At 38.6% G+C, this 18,042-nt stretch overlaps 1 protein-coding gene across 1 annotated transcript; it reads left to right on the forward strand.

Moving 5' to 3' along the window:
• The first annotated feature begins 2,076 nt into the window (after positions 1-2,076).
• Positions 2,077-10,693, forward strand: MTERF1 (mitochondrial transcription termination factor 1). Its single transcript, XM_028525525.2, has 3 exons — positions 2,077-2,320; positions 2,649-2,715; positions 7,400-10,693. The coding sequence occupies exons 2-3, from the start codon at positions 2,711-2,713 to the stop codon at positions 8,562-8,564; spliced, it is 1,170 nt and encodes a 389-aa protein (XP_028381326.1). The 5' UTR covers positions 2,077-2,320; positions 2,649-2,710; the 3' UTR covers positions 8,565-10,693.
• The last annotated feature ends 7,349 nt before the right edge of the window (positions 10,694-18,042 follow it).

The following is an 18,042-nucleotide window of genomic DNA, read 5'->3' on the forward strand; positions in this document are numbered from 1 at the left end:
TAGTCACAGAAAACGTAAGGGTCAAAGGAGTATACAAGGGGAGACCCCCCCATGGAATTTATTTATAAAAAATTGTGTATTTGTTCTTACATGTTTAAACTTCAATCATCTGTATTCAAAATACTCTCCATTTGATGCAGTGCACCAATAGAGACATTTTTTTCCCCACTGTTCAAAACAGTATTTGAACTCACCGATTTTGTTGCCTTTTAGTGCTTCTGCCATTTTTTGTTTCACCTCTTCACATTGGCAAAATGTTTTGCTTTGAAGATTTTTTTCATCCAGGGGAACAAACAAACAAACAAAAGTCACTGGGGGCAAGATCAGGTGAACAGGGAGGGTGGAGCACATGGGGTCATGCTGTGTTTGGTCAAAAACTGCTGAACACTCAGCTCAGTGTGGGCAGGTGTACTCATAAATCACCCATCATGAAATAGGCAAAGGCCTTGAAAGAGTCTTCAAAAAAATTTCACTGAAGCCGAATTCAGCCTCTTACAACAACACCAGCTGGTACACTGATACAATGGGCTCCTAGAACACTTACCTCGCAGGGGAAACCTGTACAACAAGGGGTCCACCCTCCAGAGATAATTCCGTTTTTTTTGGGGGGGGGTGTCCCCTCATAATACTTGCATTCTCTTGCTGGTTCCCCTCTAGGGGTTTTGATGTCTCATCAGTAAAATCAGAGTATTGAGGCTCTATCATCTCAAAGATCTTCTTAATGTTTGAAGTTTAATAATACCTAAAAAAGATTTTATTGTTTTACAGTCTGATTGCAAAGCAGTTTATAGTAAAAATATTTATATATTTATGCATATAAATTTACATATTTATATATAATAGTAAATATTAACCTGGATATAGGAGCTCCTTCCCTACAGAAATAGATTTTAGAAATTTATATAAAGAGGCCACTGTTAATTTCTCAAGACTAATTTTTACCTGAAGGAACTGCAGTACCTAGTTTCACTTGCCGGAGAGGCTGGTTATTAGTAATTTAAAGTCCCAAATGTAAATCTTTATCCTTACAAACCAAGAAAACAGAAAGGTAATTCAAAACAAAGTGACAACAACAACTCAGCTAGGAGTAATCTAAGGGAGAGAGCGAGGATAAAACATTAATTAGTCGGTGCAGAAATGGAATGAAGAGAATTCTCCATATGCGCTCATACAGAAGAGGGTAATGCAGTAAATATTTCCTGGCAGTAAGATTTAGGATCAACCCTCTTCTCAATTTGTTTTTCTAAGGACCAACACTTCCTCTGTAAGGTAACTTGGCAGCCTGACAATTATTTCATTAATCTGGATATAATCTTTCTTCTGGAGGTAACAGAATTGCCTGAAATTGAAGCCTAATCTCCATTGCCGCCTTCTCTCAGCAGGTGAGGCTGACCCGCCCAGGAGAGGTTAACCGACGCCCCCAAGGGTGCCAAAAACACTGCTGCTGTGGAGATTAAGTTTCTGTTGAAAACCTTAGATAGCCTAAACCCGTCAAGATTTCAAAAGAACCGGAGGCAATCGTGCCGTCAGCAGTTACATAAAGGTAAATAAAAGTATACTAGAATTACTTTCCCAGCCTGAAGGCTGACACTGAACTCGGATTCACAGCTACATTCCGCAAAGTAGTTTAGGAAAGAATCTGGGACTAAGAGCCTCGTATCGCACGCCTTTTCTTGCACTAAATGCCCTAGTGTTCATCGGTGACATCACACGAACACACGTGATTACCCTATCAAGCTGCAAAATTAATGTATTTAATAGACTTTCCAACGTGGGGCCCGCGGGCAATAAATCCCGTCCACAGGAGCAACTCTCTGCCGCTGGCTTGGAAGTCCAGAAGGCCCTTGGCCTTTCCCGTCATGTCCTCCTAACACCACGGCAGCAGTAGGTTCCTGCGTTTACTGCAGTCTCCTACTGCCCCCTGCTGGGCACCCCACGGTGGTTTACGGAGGGCAGCCGCGAGGCCACTGAGGCGCGCAGGGCGTTTGCGTCATATCGGCGCGCGGCCGGAAGTTACTCGTCCACTTTAGTTCCCCAGTTCCGCTCCACTCCAGAGACGGAAGTAAAGCTTACTCCAACATTTAGGTATAGACCGAGTTTCAGTTGCTGGGATCCTGCTGCTGTGCTTTTTATTTTTAGGAGCGGGTTTGGGTGACTTTGACCTAGCGGAGTCGCATTCCCGCTCAGCTCCTTGCACAGTTGTCCTGTGGGAGGAAGAAAGATGGGAAAAATTCTTGGAATGGAACCTATGGAATTAACTTTGGTTTTGAGTTACGGCTCACCTGGATTCGAACCTTAACGCTTCACCTAAAAGAAGCTAGTAAGGGAACTCGGCGATTTTTGTTTTTCGATCTTGTATTTTTAGGGATAATGCCTACCTTGAATTTGTGGGGTTTAATTTAGACAATGGATGGGAAGCACTTAGCTTCTTTTTTCCCCAAATCATTCGTGATTCTGCAACCTTTTCTCATCATACTCAGGCGTGTACTGGCCATTTTCTTTTCAGTATCTCTAAGGTATATAGTATGCAAGAGGTTATGCGTCTCAAGAGAACATTATGTAATGCCAGCTGGGATTGATCTCTTTATTCTGTATTACGAAGTCCTGACAATATTTTCTGCTTCCCCCACCCCTTTTTCCTTTTCCAGGGACAACTGTTCTCCAGCTTTTTTTCCTGGAGGAATGTAAAAGTCCTCCTTCTTTAAGACAAATGAGGTGAGAAATGTTTTGTTGTAAAGATCTCTAAACAGCTTGTTTTGTCAAAAGAAGGCCAACGGAAATGTAGAACCAGTGATTAGCAATTTCCATTAAAAGCCCCTTTATTAGGCTACTGTGAAGCAGAGGGTAAGGTAAATTCTCTTTTATTCCTTAGACCTTGCAAATTACAGGTACACAAATTTTCGGTGTTTCTGTTAATTTTAGATTTCAGCCCTTGCACTAATGGGTCTGGTTAATTAAAAACGTTAATATGAGATTGAAATACATTAGAGTATTAATTATTTTTGAAATTTGTAGATCGAGGCAGTCGATGCTTCTTGCATTAGGCTGTTTATTCACCTTGCTAGATATAATGGGAGTATTTTGGATGGAGATTGGATGTTAAAAGAGTACAGTAATACTGATAGTTACAAGGTTTAACATTTTTGTGTTTAAAACTGAAAAATAGGTAAAGGTATTATATATATCCCATTCTATTTTTGCACTTCAAGACCATTTTAATTTTTTAAAAATTTCCTGTCTGATTGCAATAAACACAAATTTAATATTTTAATATTTCAGAACCAATACATAGCTGCCATTAATCTGTCAGAGGTTACTGTTTTGTTTCATTTTTTTTCTCTCTGTATATATTAGTGCTCCTCCCTCTTTATGTAAGCAGTATTATCCTAGCCATACCGTTGTGCATTTTGCCACTTAACACTGTCTTGGATATTTTTTTACTGTGTTAGGTCTGCCTCTTTTTTAAAATCAGGCTGTATAGCATTGTATATAATATCACAACTTACTAATCATTCTATTGGTGACCATATGGGTTCCTTTTTTGCTAAAGCAAATAATATGATGGTCATCCTTTTCATAACAAATGCGTATTCTTGTCCTTTGGATAATCTCCCAGAAGTAGAAATGCTGGGTTGAAGGACATGAAGGGTACTGAATTCTCCTTCATCAGTCATATTTGAAAATTTAGTTAACATTGTATTTAGGCTTAGCTGAAACTGCTCATAATATGTTTTGGGTCAATTTATTGCATGCATAGCGTAATCAAAACCAAATTTTAGTTGCTAGTTCTATGTCCAGTTGAGTTCTTTTTCCCCTATGGAAATAGAATACTTAGTTTTAGATTCTTTAGCAATAAATTATTTTAAAACAAATAATTCACTTCAATAGTGTATGTTTGTGAAGTTAAAGATATGGAGGAAGATAATATTTGAATGGGACTTTGTGCTATAGATAGATATCAGGAGGATAGGCCTTTCTGAAAGATTCTAAAACAACGGCAGAGAGACGAGAATGGACAAAGATGTTTAGGACCTGAAGTTTGAGATGCAGTGGTGCCTAGTTGTGAGGTTGTAGAATAGAAGCCAGCTAGAAAGGTAGGTAGAGCTACGTGGTGAGGGCCTTGAGGGTCAGTCTAAAGGTTTTACTTTGTAGGGAAGAGCTACATAGGTCTTTCATCAGGGAATGAGGGACAGAATTACATCTTTGTTTTACAAGAATACTATGATGGCAATTTGAGTGACTGATGTTAGTGAAGCAAGTTAGATGGCTATTAATAGTCTGCGTGAGGGAAGAGTAAAGAGCAGAGAGGTTGGAGTTCAGAGATACTAAATAAGCTGAATCTATACGATTTGATGATGGGTTGAGGAAGAGAAAGCAAAGCTTACTTTTATATTTATATTTTTATCACTGTCAGGACAGTGATAGTGATTTCATTAATCAGAGGAGGTCTGGTTTGTTTGGGGGCTGGGAAGGATGCTCATTTTGGTTTTGGACGTGTTAATTTGTGTGAAAGCTGTTTCCATGGAGAATGAATTACACACAAAGGAATAAAATCCATGGCAGATTTAGGAGAAGCCTTAATGCTCTTTTGTTAAGAAATTTGGCATATATTTGTACTTGCTTTTAGTCTGTCATTAATAAAATTTCTTTTGAACTTTTTGTGGCTTGTTCAGCCCTGTTTGAGGGTGTGCTGTCAAGGGCAGTAGGCTTCAGACTTGCTTTTTATCACGCATATTCTCTAAAAAAGGTTTATACATGTACCATCAGTATGTTTACATTTATTGATGAGTTATGTGCATGTCTTACAGTACTATTATATTGTATACAGTTAAAACACATTGAAAGTGGAAAATTTAAAAGGCTGAGACAAATATAAACAGTTTTACTGTTTCTTCCTACATTCCATTGGGTCATCTTGCCCACTCTCTTTGGAAGGTGCTGGTCTTGCCCATAGCTGTTAGCATCCTGTCTAGTTATCCAGTAGAGGTCACCTGTGAGTGTCGGGTGGAGAACAGATTGTTGAGCTGCGCAAGGTAAAGCCTTCCTTTAGTTAAAAGAAGGATCTTATTTTTAAGTTTCTCGATTCATGCATCTTTGGAAGAGTATATAGTTATATGGTAGCATGTGGTATTACAGAGAAGTGAACAATAGTGAACTCAAGAATATAGGGCAATCTCAAATGTGCTTTTGTTGTTTGACGTTTACCTTTTGAGCAGTCTGTATTTTTGTTTGAGTATTATTTGATTGTATTGTTTGGGAATATTTTCCAGTTCTTCAAGGATCAGTAGATTATCTGAGTTACAGGAATGTCCCTAGCCTGTAGGCATAATCCAAGTTCTTGTTAAATTGGAATAATTAAAAATACAGACACAGAGGGGCTTTTCTGATACTGACCTTTAAAGTAGTATCTTCAGTGCAGATATTAGTGGTGAGCTGAAACCATTTAGCTCTATTTTCTATGTTATGCTTAGTTATGAGAGAGGAAAAGGGAAATACCTGTTTTAAATGATAGGAGCCCATTGTAAGTAGTTAGAAATCAAGAACTAAATTCATCACAGCTGTATAGTCTGAAAAGGAGAAACTACAGTTTAAAAAAATATGTGGTGGTGTATGATTCAGATGACAAGTAGTTTAGGAAATAAGTAATGTGATAAGAATACTTTTTTGTTGCTTTCCTCCTAAAATATTTCCTATAGAGATGCTCATTTTAGTAGGGACCTATGATTATTATCAAATAGCAGTTCATACATTTCATGACTCATTTCTAAATGATCAGGGAAATGAGTTATTGAGGTTTTAGCCACTTGTACAAAGTTATATCTGTTGTGAAACAGATACAGAGAGTCCCAGGTTAGCCTTTTGTAATGTGGTTTGGGGAGAATGGTAAAGTACCTTTTTAAATGTGTCATCTCACAGCTCAGTTCCATGTATGGTGGACTGTTTGGATTAAAGATCCCAACTAGATCATTCTGAAGATGAAAACTGGTTTGAAGTTGTTGGGTTAAAACCAAGGGGACAATAGAGTAAGTTGAGTGAGGAGATTGGGATTAGGAGCTGTTGACCAGAGGTCTAGGTAAACTGAGAATTAGTCTCTAATAATCGCTTGGATTTAAAGAGTGCCATGAATCTAGATAAATGTGGTTATGATGGAAATTAGGTATTCTGAACTGTTAGTTTTCAGGGCTAGATTTAGAGCTTGATAAACAGGATGTGAGAACAGAGGCAAAGAAGTCTGATATTTGTGGGCAAGGGCAAGGGCAAAGATCTGGGAAGTTGGGGGAGGGAGGTGGGGAGGGCTGGGTGGGTGGGCTGGGATGGTAGTAAAAGATAGAAAATTGTACTTGAACAATAATTAAAATAAAATTATTTTTAAAAAGATCTGGGAAGTTGGAAGACAAGGCAGAATTGAAAATATCCATTAGTAGGAATAAACCAAAGGTTTGGCAACCAGGAGGGTAAAGCAGAGATGGAGAGGGGCCAAATAAAAAGAGTAAGATAAAGGCAGGAATAATTCTGGGGCAGTGATGATGTTATACTGCCTTCATATATGGACACACACTTCTAGAATGATACCCAGATTCCTGGGAGTGGAACTTTGGAGTGAGGAAATAACTTTTCTCTTCCTTCCTTTCTTCCTTCCCTCCCTCCCTCCCTTCCTTCCTTCCTTCCTCTCTTCTTCCCCCTTCCCTTCTTTCCCCCTCCTCTTCCTCCTCCCTTCCCCCTCCCCTTCCCTCTCCCTTTCCCCCTCCCCGTTCCTTCCCCATTTTATTGATTATGCTGTTAGAGTTCTAATTTTCCCCCTGTGCCCCCCTCCACCCAGCACCCCCTTCCACCCAGTACCTCCCACTCCCTCAGGCAATCCCCACATTGTCCATGTCCATGGGTCATGCATATATGTTCTTAGGTTAATCCCTTCACTTTCTTTCATCCAGCCCACCACCTATTTCAGCTGTCTGTCTGTTTCGTGTTTCTTTGCCTCTGATTTCTATTTCGCTTGTTAGTTTATTTTGTTTGTTGGATTCCACTATAAGCGAGATCATATGGTGTTCATCTTTCAGTGACTGGCTTAGAGGAAATGACTTTTCTACATACACCTTCTACTGTTAGATTTTTTTTTTTTACTGTCACATAACTTTTCTAATAATTTTTTAAGTGAAAAGGAAAATAACTCACACACACATGCACAAAAGAATGTTTGGAGGCCAGGTCCAGAGCTAATTAGAAGTAATGAGCTAGAGAGTGGGAATGTGGTGGCTGAATTGTTACCACAGCAGCAGGAGAGCTGGAGCTACAGGTATCTTGTTATAGAAATGACCGTGGTGCTTATAGGACTATAATATGGTCTTTCATCTATTTAATACATGCATTCATGTAATATTGTATATTTTGTTTTACACAGCATTCCAAAAGGTTGGGGCTGCTTGACCATTCTGGCACCACGGAACCTCTTTTATATGAGAAGTAATGTTCTCTTTGGTTCACGATGTTGGATGATCCGGTTTTCAGCAGAAATCCTCTTCAAATCAGTTTCATTTAGGCTCTTTGGTGGGAAGTGTGATAATGAAGACAGTGAGCCTTCGGAGAACGAACTGCTGACCAACTTACTCAGTATGGGAGTAGATGTTGACATGGCAAAGAAACGACAGCCAGGAGTTTTTAATAGGACGGGTATTAATGAGCAGGACCTGAAGATGTTCCTTCTCTCCAAAGGAGCTAGCGAAGAAGTGATAGCTAGCATAATATCAAGATATCCACGAGCCATTACACGCACAACTGAAAATCTTTCAAAGCGGTGGGAACTGTGGAGAACAATTATGACATCAGACCTTGAAATTATAAATATTTTGAAACGTTCTCCTGAATCATTTTTTCGGTCAAATAACAACCTAAACCTAGAGAATAATATAAAGTTTCTCTACTCAGTCGGATTGACCCGTAAATGCCTTTGTCGATTGTTGACCAGTGCCCCGCGTACCTTCTCCAATAGCCTTGATCTGAATAAGCAGATGGTTGAATTTTTGCAAGAAGTCTCTTTGTCCTTAGGTCACAGTGACCCCACAGATTTTGTGAGGAAAATAATTTTTAAAAACCCTTTCATCTTAATTCAGAGCACCAAACGGATAAAAGCTAACCTTAAGTTTTTACAGTCAACATTCAACCTGAACAATGAGGAGCTGCTTGCTCTGATATGTGGCCCAGCGGCTGAAATTCTAGACCTTTCCAACGATTGCACCAAGAGAAACTATGCAAATATCAAAGAGAAGCTGTTTTCTCTTGGGTGCACCGAAGAAGAGGTACAGAAGTTTGTCTTGAGCTATCCAGACCTGATCTTCTTGGGAGAAAAGAAGTTTAATGACAAAATAGACTGCCTCATAGAAGAAAAAATTAGCATTTCAGAAATAATTGAAAATCCTCGGATTTTGGATTCAAGCATAAGCACTTTAAAAAGTCGAATCAAAGAATTAGTAAATGCTGGCTATAACTTGAGTACATCAAACATCACTCTTCTATCCTGGAGTCAAAAAAGATATAAGGCTAAATTGAAAAAGTTAAACAATGGGTAGAACATTGTTCTGGGGAATTAAAAAAAGTCTTAATAATGTCGTGGCATTTCACTTTGAATTTGGGCCTTTTAAAAAGGAGAGGCTTGATTTCTTAACCACATACACACATTTAATGATTCCTTGGACATTTTATTTTAACGGTTCTTAAACACTCATGGTCAGTATGCTCAAGTATAGTCTTCCAAGCTACCTTTTCTCTAGCTGGAATTAATACAGTCTCCTACTGTATGATATGGGCTGTATAAGTGGTATTCCTGAGTGCCAAAGCAGAACAATGTATAGAAAAATAGAAAATGCCAAAATAAGCTTTTTAGGTTTTTTGGTGTTCAAATTAAGAAGTTGACATATTCATTTAGATAATTCCATTTTCTTTAATGAGTTAAATGGCAACCTATTTTTCCTATCATTCCCATATATCTAATTAAGGTTCATCTTCCAAATAAAATGCTAGTAAAAATCTGACAGAACAGTAAGGAGGGATTTTTTTTGCCCCAAGTTCTACATTATTTAAACTGCTATTATGCTGCCCTGCCCCCCAGCCCCCTAACTTTTAGGCTCAGTTTACTATGAGTATAATCCTGATTTCTTTGAGGGCAAGGGCAGCTGTGGTAGGCAGAATAGTTGCCACCCAAAGACATCAAAGTCATAATTTCCAGAATCTGAGAATATGTTAAATTGCAAAAGGCTTTTGCAGATGGAATAAAGTTAAGGACCTTGAAATGGGGTGATTACCTGTATTATTTGGATGGACTCTGGGTGATCATAAGGACACTAAAAAGTGGGAGAGGGAGGTAAAAGGAGTTCAGGGTGATGGGATGTTTGAAGGACTTGCCCCACTTTTACTGGCTTTAAAGGAGGAAGGGGCTGTGATCCAAGGAACACAGGTAGCCTCTACGAAATGTTAAAGGCAAGGAAACTCCTAGTGCCCCCAGAAGGGAATGCAGCCCTGCCAGGACCTTAAATTAGGCCCAGTGAGACCTGTGTTAAAATTCTGAGCTATGGAACCATAAGATAACAAATTTGTATTGCTTTAAACCTCCGAGTTTGTGATCATTTGTTACAGCACGAAATTGAATAATGCAGCAACTACAAAAATGATTAGTTGTATTACAGGTGAAGTCACAAAATGTGGTCCTTTTAGTATATCTGTAGTTCTTCCTATCATTACTTTTTGTATTCAGCTACCTTTCTGGAATGGCTAAGTTTTGTAAAATCCTCTAAATGTATGATAAAAACTAAATGTGAAAATAAAATCTAAATAAGGAATATTTTTGCCTAATGAATGTAGTTTAAAGAAATGGTAATAATTTCTGTAAGGCATTTCATCCAGTGTAAATAAAGAACAAAGAATTTCTAGAGGCATTGACTTAAAGACAAATCAGATGATGTTTGTATCTTGAAGACATTGACAGTCTGACTCTGGTATAAATGAAAAGGGGACAAGTTGCGTAACCTTATTAATTACATTTATTTAATTGTTTTCCAGGGTCCTTTGTTTTGTAGATGTGGATTTTGAATTAATTAATGGCTTTCAACCTTTTAAAGCCTTGTTTCCTATTGTTAGGTAGGATAGGTAGTAAACTAGGGCAGGGAGGAGGGAGGAGACATGTCTCACCCATTGACTCAGCAGTCCTGGGCCTGGTCCAGTAAGATGTCTGTTCTGAACATCATAAACAGGGACAGCTCAGGAAGAGGGGAGTCCTTGAGACTCTACTGGGAAAGAGGGCCTCTGTAGCAATATCACTGAGACAAAGAGCCTTTACTAGCTGAGAAAGAAAGCCTTTGTAGCTGTATATTACTCCCAAAGTTTAGAAGGGGAAGAAGGAGGGGAAACCTATAAACTAACTAAAGTATATAAACCCTGAACCCCAACAGTCTGTGCACTTGGATTAGTTAGGTGCCCACCTGCAGTCTCAGCTTACTAACAAACTTACTAACACTCTATTTAGAAGAAACGACTTTATTCTATATGTGCGACATTCAGACTGGCTGGGTGCCTGCCTGTAGTTTTGTGCTCATAAATAAACTTGCTATCTCATTTCCACTATATTTATTGTCTCTCAATTGAATTCGTCTCTTGTGAACCAGGAAAGAACTGAGGAACAAGCTGGGGTGTCAGTGATGCCTCCCAAAAAAACGTATTCCCACCGCTGATAGAAACAAAATGCCTGCTCTTTCAAGGCCATTTTCAATACATTATTTAATGGCAAGCATAGCAGGCATAGTTTAGAAAACATGGTCTTTGGTCTTTCGAGAGACATTTCTTTGGAGTGATGATATATCTAGGCACCATTCCTGAATAGCTCCGTAACTGTGTATTTTAAGTTCACCGAACTTTGTCTTCTCATCTCTAAGATTAAAAATTGACCTTGCAGGGTTGGTGACAATCAGATGACATAGGTCTCTTAGGGTTTCTTGCACATGGTAACTACTCAGTGGTAGCTGTAATAAATACTTACAGTAGTATTTTTAGAACAGTTTAAACTTGCTTTATTGGTATGTAATTCACATACCATACAACTCACCAATATAAAGTATACAATTCAATTTCTTAAATTTATAGGGCTGTGTAATCACCACAATCTAATTTTAGGATGTGTCTGTGCCTTCTAAAAGAAGCCCTGTACCCATTGAGGGTCAATCCCCTTTATCACCCCTGTACTTGCCCAGCCCTAAGGAGCCAGTGGTCTACTTCTCTGTCTCTGAATTTTCCTGTTCCGGACATTTCATATAAATGGACCCATCCAATTCGTGGTCTTTTGTGATTGCCTTCTTTGACTTAGCATAATGTTTTCAAGATTTATCCATGTAGCATGTATCAGTATTCCAATCCTTTTTACTGCCAAATAATACTCCATTGTATGGGTCCAGTAGTATTTGGAGTGTATTTTATTGTTATGGTCTAAACATAAAGTGTTAATTCCGCAGGCTATTGAATTGTATGGAAGTATTTTTTTTTTTTGAGATATTGCTTCAGAATCAACAAGTTCATAAGGAACTTGCGAGAAGCTGGCAGAGGAGATAAACTTTCTTGGCATCCACTGGTCATGAGGATTATGCCTGGGCTGACAGGAGATACGTAGTGGCGGCAGTTGCCAGTGACCAAGGAGAATGTGGGATGTGTGGAAGTACAAGATGGCACTTGTCTGGGGGTTTGGGGAGGAACAACTTTGTAGAAACAAATGGTAATGCCTGTCAGGCAATATATTTTTTTAAGTTTAAAAATTCTAAAATATTTATTTAAAAATTTTATTTATTTTTAGAGAGAGGGGAAGGCAGGGAGAAAGAGAGGGAGAGAAACATCAATGTGTAGTTGCCTCTTATGCACCCACAACTGGGGATCTGGCCCACAACCCAGGCATGTGCCCTGGTTGGGAATCAAACTGGCAACTTTGGTTTGCAGACTGGCACTCAATCCGTTGAGTCATATCAGCCAGGGCTAAATGTTTATTTTTAAAGAGAGAAGAAGGGAGGGAGATAGGGAGGGAGAGAAACACTGATGTGTGAGAGAAATAGCAATCAGTAGCCTCTTGTATGCCCCCAACCAGGTATCCGACCTGCAACCCAGGCATGTGCCCTGACTGGGAATTCTTTTGATTTTTTTTTTTAATTTTATCACTCAGTCATTGACTTTGTTTATTTTATTTTTTAAAAATACTTTTCATTTTTATTGTTGTTCAAGTACAGTTTTCTGCCTTTCCCCCCTACACAGCAGAAAGAAAAAAGGAGCTCCTACCCTATGCGACAGTATGGATGGAACCCTTTGGTTCACAGGCCAGCACTCAGTCCACTGAGCCACACCAGCCAGGGCCCGTCAGGCATTCTTAACATGTCAGGTTTTAAGGTTTGACTTTGATCGAGGGAGAGTCAATTCTTTAAAAACTTTTTAAATGATAAAAGTTTTAAGTAATTTTTTAATGAGTAAAAAGAAAATTCATGTTTATAATGGGGAAAATGGAAAATAAATCACAAAAAATGAGAAACTATATTCTTCCAGAGAGCTATTTTTGTTACTTTTATTTGCAGAATATAGCTATACATAGATGTAATATGAGTAGATATGTGGCATATATTTAAATAGAGATCAAACTGTGTATTTTATAAGTTGCATTTTATTTAAAAAAATTTTTATTGTTCAATTACAGTTGTCTCCCTTTTCTCCTATTACTCTCCCCTGCCCTACCCACCCCCGTTCCCACATTCAGTCCTCCCTCCCCCTAGCCGCTACCCCGTTGTCTTTGTCCATGGGTTGTTTATACAGGATCCTGACTTGACCTTTCCCCGTCCTTTACCCTGTTATTCCCTTACCACCTCCCCGCCTCTGGTCACTGTCAGTTTGTTCTTTATTTCCATGTCTCTGGTTCTGTTTTGCTTGCTTGTTTGTTTTGTTGATTAGGCTCCACTTAAAGGTAAGATCATGTGGTATTTGTCTATGATCCTGAATATTAATTATTCTTTAGTAATTAATTACAGAATCAATTAAGTATTTTCCTGTAACATGGTTTTTATTGGTTGCATGAAATTCTGTCATTTGGATAAACCATAATTTCTCTATTGAATCTCTCACCATTAGAGTAAATTTTTGTACATCAGTAATTTTTTGAAAATGCCATATAGATTAGTTCAGTATTCCACAGTGTTATTCATACTACCATTTTTTACATCATTGATATATTATATAAGGTACAATTTTGCTCTGGAAAATGTGAACATTAAGAATATTGCAGTCCGGGCCAGGTGGCTCAATTGGTTGGAGCGTCATTCCTTGCAGCAAAAGGTTGTGGGTTTGATTCCTGGTCAGGGCACATACCTAGATTGTAGGTTTAATCCCCAGTTGGTGCATGTACAGAGGCAACCAATTGATGTATCTCTATGATATTGATGTTTCTCTCTTTTCCTCTCTTGGGTGAGGATAAAAAATAAATAAAAAGAAAGAATACTGCATTTTGCTGTTTTCCAAAATACCTAATGTATATACAAATCTTCATTTTTTAATGGAAGCCATCTGTACATTCTCAATTACTGGCATAAATTTGAGGACCTTTAAATGACTACAAGAATTAAGACAATATCAAAGGTTAAAGAGAAAAAAGTGAGTTTATCATGAACTTAGCAGGAAGGAATAAAAAATAAATAGTATTTATAAAATAGTTTATTGGGTTATTAAACTAGTCATTTCTTCCCTTAAATCAGGGGTGGGCAAAAGTAGTTTACAATTGTAAGTAGGTGAAAGGTTATTCTTGTATTATTTATTAATTGTATTATTTTCCATGTGAACAACTGTAAACCTACTTGTGCCCACTGCTGTATAATTTCTAAGGCTTAGACAGGTACATGGTTTGTGGCTAAAGATCTAATAAGATGGCTTTTATGTGAAAAACTTGGCTATTGACTCCTTCCTTGTGGACTGTAATGCCCCACAGTCCACACCCAGAAGTATGCTCTGGTGGAGATTGAGGAGGAGAATCTGTTGATGACAGAACACTAGTCACAACTTTAGTAATAGGCAGCTGTTGCATAGTCTAGGATGAGCTTGGCACAGGAAAGATAGAAAAGCAGGACTATATTATTGTTAGATTTGGGAGAGAAATCTTAGCTAAAGCTCAGTTGCCCAACACTGGAGAGGGGAGGGATGAGCTATGACTCAGTCATAGTGGACCTCCAGGGATTCTCTCTAGAGAAACCAGGTCTTGGGTCCGATTGGCCAATAGACGACTTGGGAGACAGGTGTTCTAAACTGGCCATTTGTTCACTCCTTAGTGTATTCAGTGTTGACTCAGGGACCTGGTACAGGGCAGAGCTCCAAAAGGATCAGTTTTGTGGAGCCAAGAGAAAGTTACAATGAATGTTATAACCACATCATATGTATCTTGCTCATTTTCATGTTTCTGGTATCCACCAATGAATATGTTCCAAACTGATGATTTGAATCTCAGCTTTCTATCCTTCACTGTTGGTTCCCTGTAGATTTTTCTTTATTTCACTTAGTGTAACCTTCATTTCTTCCTTTATGCTGTTGCTGTATTCATTGAGATCTTTGAGCATCCTGATCACCAGTGTTTTGAACACTGCATCTGATAGCTTGGCTATCTGCATTTTGTCTAGTTCTTTTTCTAGGGTTTTGTTCTATTCTTTTATTTGGGCCATGTTTCTTTGTCTCCTTAATTTGGCAGCCTCCCTGTGTTTGTTTCTGTGCTTTGACTCCATGTAAAAGGCACCTATAAGTTGTGTGGGTCAGAGCCTTAGGTAATGGCCAGGGCAGGGCAACCCTCTTCACCACTTTGTGGCTCTGCATTGGGGGAGGGCTGGGAGAGGGGACCATGCCACTGCCTGGCTTCTGGGGTTTTGTCTTGCACCCACCCAGTTTCCAGTCACTTCACTCACTCTCCATGTGTGATTGGCACCCTTCCAGCTGTTGCCCTTGTGTTGAATCCCAGATTGGGTGGGTTTGCATACCTTTAAGACTGTGCAGTCACTTGAAGCATAATAGAAAATCTGGCAGTTTCTTTGGCTGCCCCAACCCCCACTAGTTTTTACAGCCAGAAGTTATGGGGATTTATCTCCCAGAGTTGGAACCCTGGGTTGTGCAGTCTGGCCTGGGGCTGGGATCACTTTCTCCCAAGGTACCCTCCTGATTTTTATCCACCACATGTGAACGTGGGACAGCCTGAGCCCCTCTGATGCTACCTCTGTACGCCACACTGCGTCTTCTCTCCTCTCTGCATCTCCGCCCCTCCTACACATTTGGATGAATGTGGCTTTTTAAAATCCTTGGTTGCTGGACTTCCATATAGTTTGATTTTCTGATGGTTCTGGGTGTTATTTGTTTTGAGATTTAGTTGTTATTCTTTTTGTGGTGGTTCGAGGAGGTGAAGTGTGTCTACCTATGCCCCGATCTTGACTGGAGTCCCTAAGAATGCCTATTTCTCCTGACTAAAGATGTATGTCTGCATTTCATGTAAGCATGACACACATGGCTGAAGCTTATTGATTTAGCTAAATGTGATAAGTTATTCACAGAATAAAATTGAACTTAGTGTGTATGATGAATAACTGATAAAATAATTAATTAAAATTATAAATTATGCATGTAATAATTAAACGTTTTTTATTAGCCTCAGCTAATGTGGCTCAGTGGATGAGTGCTGGCCTGTGAACCAGAGGGTCACCCATTTGATTCACAGTCAGGGCACATGCCTGGGTTGCAGGTCAGGTCCCCAGTGAGGGGCATGAGAGAGGCAACCACACATTGATGTTTCTCTCCCTCTTTCTCCTTTCTTTCCCCTCTCTAAAAAGAAATAAAATAAAATCTTTTTTAAAAAGCTAAAATTAAAAAAATGCTTTCTTTCAAAAATGTAATTTATCATAACAAATGATAAAATAATTAAAAATGGGTCCTACTCGTACTGTGTTTACTTGTGCACAGAACTTCATGAACTGCAGGGGGAACTGTAGACAGAGGTTTGGTCATCCAGTTTTCTAACGTCAGCTAGCTGTAAGCCTGGCTGATAATTCAAACTAAATAAAGAATGCTGTACATATCAAAAGAGAGTTGGCAGGGGACCTTTTTATCTGTAGGTTCTATCAGCCTCAAGCTGGAAGAAAATACACTGATATCCTTGTATATATACATATTTTTTTTGATAATTTAATATTTGAGAGAATGTAAAAACTGTTTTCTTTGAATGGTTATTCAGTCTTTTTAAGCTAATACCACTGTCTCAGTTCTGGAATGATATGATTAGAGTACTTTTAATCTGAATGCTTAAAAATATACAGTATATCATTGCACTTGCTCAGTTACTACTGCCAGATCCTTTGTTATTGTTTAATTTTCATCTGTAAACTTGTGTGCTATTTGCTATGTACCTGTATGCAAAACCCAGCATAAGGTAATATGGTCTTCACATCATTGTAGTTGATTCAGCTATTACTTTGTTAACTTTTTAATTCCTTCCTGGGCTTGAGGAGGGTTTTAATTTTTTTAAAAAGATGACATATGAAGTGAGGGGATCAGATTTTTTGTTGTAAGAATAAATGTTCTCATATATCAATTGATACATTATAAACCGTCTTGGGCTTATCTATTGTTTAGAAGACATTGCAAATACAAATGCACGTGCTCTTGGGTCTCCCATGCATCTATAGCTGTTCTGATGCCCCTGCTCACTTACCTGTCATTGGGTGAACAAGTCTAGATTTGAGGATCAATATGTGAGGGAAAATGATAGAATTAGAAATTAAAGTAAAATATCTTAATACAAAACACCAGATGTACAAAGCATGTCCTATGTTATGGTAGCTACAAAAGAGGTTGAAACCTTTGCAGTTAAGGCATATCTTGTGGTCTTTGTTGTCTGAATTATGCCTTCATCAAGCTGAGTTCTGGTTCACACTTTACCTGACATCTGAGGACTTGGCAACAAGCTCCCCAAACAGAACTGTCATCCAAGAAGGTTCCTTCCCGTCACACCCCTGAGCTGCAGTGAGCGCCCACTTAGATAAATTTTGCTTTGTGCTCCTTGACTTTCTTTCCTAGAACCGGTGAGCATGGAGTCATCTTGGTAATGGCGTGACCTAAGTTCACCCCCTTCCTCTTTATTTCCCAGTCAAACAGATATTTATGTAATTACCACAGTCAGAGTTGCTGCCACAACTGAGATTGTTGGGAGCCTAGAGGAGCTCATAAATAGCTTTGATAGTTTACTTGTCTGTTTATAAGAATAAAAAAACATTTTTTCCTGATTGCAAAATAATTATATAATTACATAGTGTTGGAAAATATAGAAAAGCACATGCACAAAAAATACTTACAATCTCAGTACCCCAGAAATAACGCTTGTTAATATTTTGGTTTATAACTGCCTTTTTTTCTTATGCATATGTATTCTGTGTGGTAAATAAATATAATTCTTCCAGCTCAAATTAATTAAGTAATTTATTCAACACATGTTTGTTGAATACAGACTATGCACTATTATGGTTGATACTGGATTCTTATATAGTAACTGTTTTAACCTATTGTAATAAATGTTATGAGCATTCTTCCATATCACACACCATTTGTGACTTGTTTTTAGATAAATTTGAGATTTGCCAGTTCTGCTCCACGGTGGGTAAGGGACTATGCCATTTGAGAGCTGTAGGGTAGAGAACTGGCTGCCCAGGAGGGATCACCATATGGTATTTTGCTCAGAGCTTGGTCAGGAAATCCCATCTGGTTTTTCCTCAGCATGACAGAAGCTCCTGGAAAGGTTTCAAAGACTGGTAAGAAAGAAGGAAGGGTACTTGAAGAGGTATAACTTGAGATTCATCTCCAAATCATACATTGAATTAATATTGTGGCATAAAGAATGATTGGATTCCTTGGCCAATGTTGCTGTATTCAGAAACAAGAGATATTAGAATGTTCCTGGATTACATATTTAAATCTGTCCAATTTTCCCAAAAATGATCCAGAATTGAAACAGGTTTCAAA

This window comes from Phyllostomus discolor, chromosome 10, assembly GCF_004126475.2.
Source record: "Phyllostomus discolor isolate MPI-MPIP mPhyDis1 chromosome 10, mPhyDis1.pri.v3, whole genome shotgun sequence".
Classification (NCBI taxonomy): Eukaryota; Metazoa; Chordata; class Mammalia; order Chiroptera; family Phyllostomidae; genus Phyllostomus; species Phyllostomus discolor.